At 50.5% G+C, this 3,526-nt stretch overlaps 1 protein-coding gene across 3 annotated transcripts in view; it reads right to left on the reverse strand.

The window, feature by feature from the left end:
- The window catches only part of HOOK3 (hook microtubule tethering protein 3), a 97,581-nt gene extending 94,280 nt beyond the window's left edge, over positions 1-3,301 (reverse strand). For all 3 annotated transcript variants that reach the window (XM_061177625.1, XM_061177627.1, XM_061177628.1), the window contains exon 1: positions 3,071-3,301. In XM_061177625.1, coding sequence (XP_061033608.1) covers positions 3,071-3,127 — 57 coding nt within the window. In that variant the 5' untranslated portion in view covers positions 3,128-3,301. The remainder of the gene's footprint in view (positions 1-3,070) is intronic.
- Between the last annotated feature and the right edge of the window lie 225 nt (positions 3,302-3,526).

A 3,526-nucleotide genomic window follows, 5' to 3' on the forward strand; every position in this document is an offset into this window, starting at 1 on the left:
TGGAATGGGGGAGATACCACCACAAAAATTATACCCTCCCTAATTGTAAACACCAACATGCCATTTTACAGGCTGCTAAATATGAAAATTACAAGGATATGTTAATGTTGCTGGGTTTCCCAGAAGAAATGTACTGAACCTGTGTGGTGATGATTCTTGTTCCACTTAGCTTCTTGCCATTAGTTGGCAGCATTCCAGATTCTTTCTGGTTTTTCAGTCTTTAAAACCTAGGAAAGAGCAATCTTTCCATGTACCATTCAAGAAATTAGGCTTGACAGGTGTAATAGGTAGGGCAGATTTTTTCTAACAGGTAAGAGTGCATTTTGACTCAGAGGGTGGGGAGAGAGGTTAAGAGTGGAAACTTTCCAGCACATCCTGCTGAACTTTCTTGCTGCATAAACTTTGATTCGGAATTTAAGCTTAAACCATTTTCCCTTGGTAGGATGATACTTTGTCTCTTAACAAGCATTCCTCTTTCAACAAAAGTGTGGAACGTTTGGTTCTTGGGCTAGTAACCTTTCTGATACAATAGCAATTTATCCAGCATTCCGGGCACTGAGATGTTCCACAGAAATGAACTCTGCATAGGTGGTCAATAGGCATCCCTCTAAGTGCCTAAGTTGTTATTTTAACCATTTCTGGTGGAAGAACTTCTAATATGTACTATATACCTCTGATCTCAAACTAAATGCTGTATAGTGAAAATAAACTTTTATTTGATATTCAGGATCATAATTATGATCTTCGGTAATTGAATGTGGAGGCTTTTGACGTATACAAGGCTGTCAGCTGAAAGACTGCCCAGGCTGAACCTTCACCTCTCGGGTCTTCTCTGTCACTGACAGCTGCCTGCATTTTGCTGAATGTGGCAGCTACCTTCTCACCTGCTGTGTGCAAAGAAACTGCACAATCAAGTTGGCTAGAACTTTTTGCAAAACAGAGCAAATTATTCTAAACAGGGGTCCTTTCGTCGGAATGTATAGGATACATTTTCCCCCCTTAACTTTTGGTTTTGGAATTGTGTTCGACATTCATCTGGCCTTCAGCTATGAGGGGAGCTACTAGAGTGAATGCACATTTTCAGCTACCGCAGACACTTTCCACATGAACATTTATTCTGCTTTTTATAACAACAACTAAAAGAGAACAAACCCAGAGTTTAACCTCAACTTTATTTTGAAACATTTCAATGTACAACGTTTTAAAATGTTTCCAAATTTTAGAATTGTATATCTTTGTTTGGACTCTGCCCTCCAGTTTTGTCATTGATAATCTCTTCCCCAGAAATTTTCCTTGATGAGCCTTCCAGTGAAATTTCAGAAAGCCTTTTTTTCTACAAAACCAGATTACTTGACCTCTCTCTATAGCTGATAACCTGGATTATCGCTATTTTCTTAACACTTTACCAGATTTTAAATAGATGTGGCCATGGTGTGCTTCTGTTAGTACCCCTTCAAACTTCTCTCTGTGATTCTTCCTCTGTATTTTTATTAGCATTTCTCACCCAAATAACTGCACTGACCACCACCTTCTGGCAGATGCCCTTCAAACACACCTCTTTGTTTCCGTGACTCGTCTTTCTAGACTTTAAACAACGTAACCCTACTTCAGATTCAGTAAGTTTCCTCATCTTTGCCCTCTTGCCTTTTTTTTCTAGCACTGAAGGAGGTACAGACTCAAAAATGCACATCTTCAGATCCTCAATCTTCTGTTTACAACCTCTGCCAAATCCATTCCTTCCACAGTATCAAAGAATGTGGTAATTCTTTCCTTTATCTCTCCCCTGCCTAGTCAAACTTTGGCCACATTATGCAGCTTATCTGTTTTTTCTCTTCTCTAAAATGCAGCAGGGGAACCTATTTCCCCACTTAAGTCGGAACCCATTATAGTTGTAAGCTGTAATGTTAACTACATATTATTGCAAACGATTTGAAATGCCAAGAATGCCCTAATACAAAAGTTACTGAATAGATCAAGCTCTATCTACCCTTGTACATATTCTGTTTCAGAAAACATAATTTGATTTGTGACATAAGCCAAATTATGAAAATCTCAGACTATTTTCATTACGTTTGTTACAACCAGCCTAGGACGCTGGCCCTCTAAGCATTCCACCCAAATGTCCCCACACAGGGCAGTGATGTCTGTACTCCAGGGATCTAAGCTTATCGCACAAGGCACCGGTAAACTGAATCTGTTTGGCATCTGTGTCTTACCTTGCACATTAATACAAATGCTGTAGTCACCTCCCTAAATAGATTAGTGCTGCATTCTAAAAGTGGTATTTAACGTTTTAGCAATGAGTAAAACGAAAGCTCCCCAAAGAAGCACCAGGTTTATCCCGTAGATACACACACAGGCACAACCCAGGAACTGACACCGCACTTATGAAAACACACAAGCTTGGGTTTTACGTCCAACTGTACAAGAGGCTGCTAAAGGCACGATTGTTGGCATTAGAACGGAACACATATTTACATGCACATGTGAGAATCTTAGTAAGCATTTGATAATTTAAAATTAGAATGGCACAACGTTGCCCTCCAAATGTCGAGTCCCACTTCTGATGCCCAAACACCTTCCGGACTTATTTTCACCTCGATCACCTTCCCTAGGCTCCTCCACGCCGCTCACTTTCTCCTCTCCTATCGCGGAGGCCGGGCTGCGGGTCCTTCTCCTAAACCCTCCGCTTTCCCGGGAAGCCCTCTCCCCCCGCGCCCCGCGCCGCTCGCCCTCCAGGGCTGCGCCGTCCCGGCGAGCGGGACAACAAAGGCGGCAGCGTCGGGCCGGGGTCTCGAGTGCCCCCGCGCCCCCCGGCGGCGCGGGGAGCCGCCTAGTGACAGCGCCGCCCGCACCCGTCCTCGGCCTCCGCCCGGCCCCGCGGGCCCCGCGAGTTTCCCTCGGACCCGGCCGGGCCTCCCGCCGTGGACGCCGCCCGCACCGGCGTCCCGGCCCCCGCCCCGGGCCCCGGATGTGACGGCACCGGCGCCCTCGGCGCCCGCCCGGGGCGCGGGGAGATCCCAGGACGGCGGCCTGGGGGAGGGGGCCTCCGGACCGCGTCGCCACCTACCCAAGTGAGGAGGCTCTCGCACAGCTCCACCCGCTCCAGGGACTCCACGTTGAACATCTTCCCGCCGGGGCTCGCGGCGCCCGGCCTCGCCAGGAAGCCCGCGGCTCGGCCCGGGGCTGCGTCCGAGGGTCGGCCTGCCTGTCCTCCGCCCGGCCGCCGACTCCGTCCGGCGCTGGCAGCGGCTCCCGCAGCGTCACCGGCGCCCCTCCTCCTCCGGCCCGTCGGGACCGCGCGCCACCGCGCGCGCCCGCCCGCCCCGCCCGCGGACCCGCAGCCCCGCAGCCCCGCAGCCCCGCCGCCCCGCACCCGCCAAGAACCCGGCCCAGCCCGAGCCGCAGCCGCCCAGCACTGCGCACGGCCGCGCCCGCCGCCCGCTGCGTGTCGCCCCCGCGCGCTCCCCGCCGGCGGGTCCCCGCCGCGCCCTCACGGAAGCGCGGCAGTGCGCGTGCGCCGTGC

This window comes from Eubalaena glacialis, chromosome 20 (assembly GCF_028564815.1).
Source record: "Eubalaena glacialis isolate mEubGla1 chromosome 20, mEubGla1.1.hap2.+ XY, whole genome shotgun sequence".
Classification (NCBI taxonomy): domain Eukaryota; kingdom Metazoa; phylum Chordata; class Mammalia; order Artiodactyla; family Balaenidae; genus Eubalaena; species Eubalaena glacialis.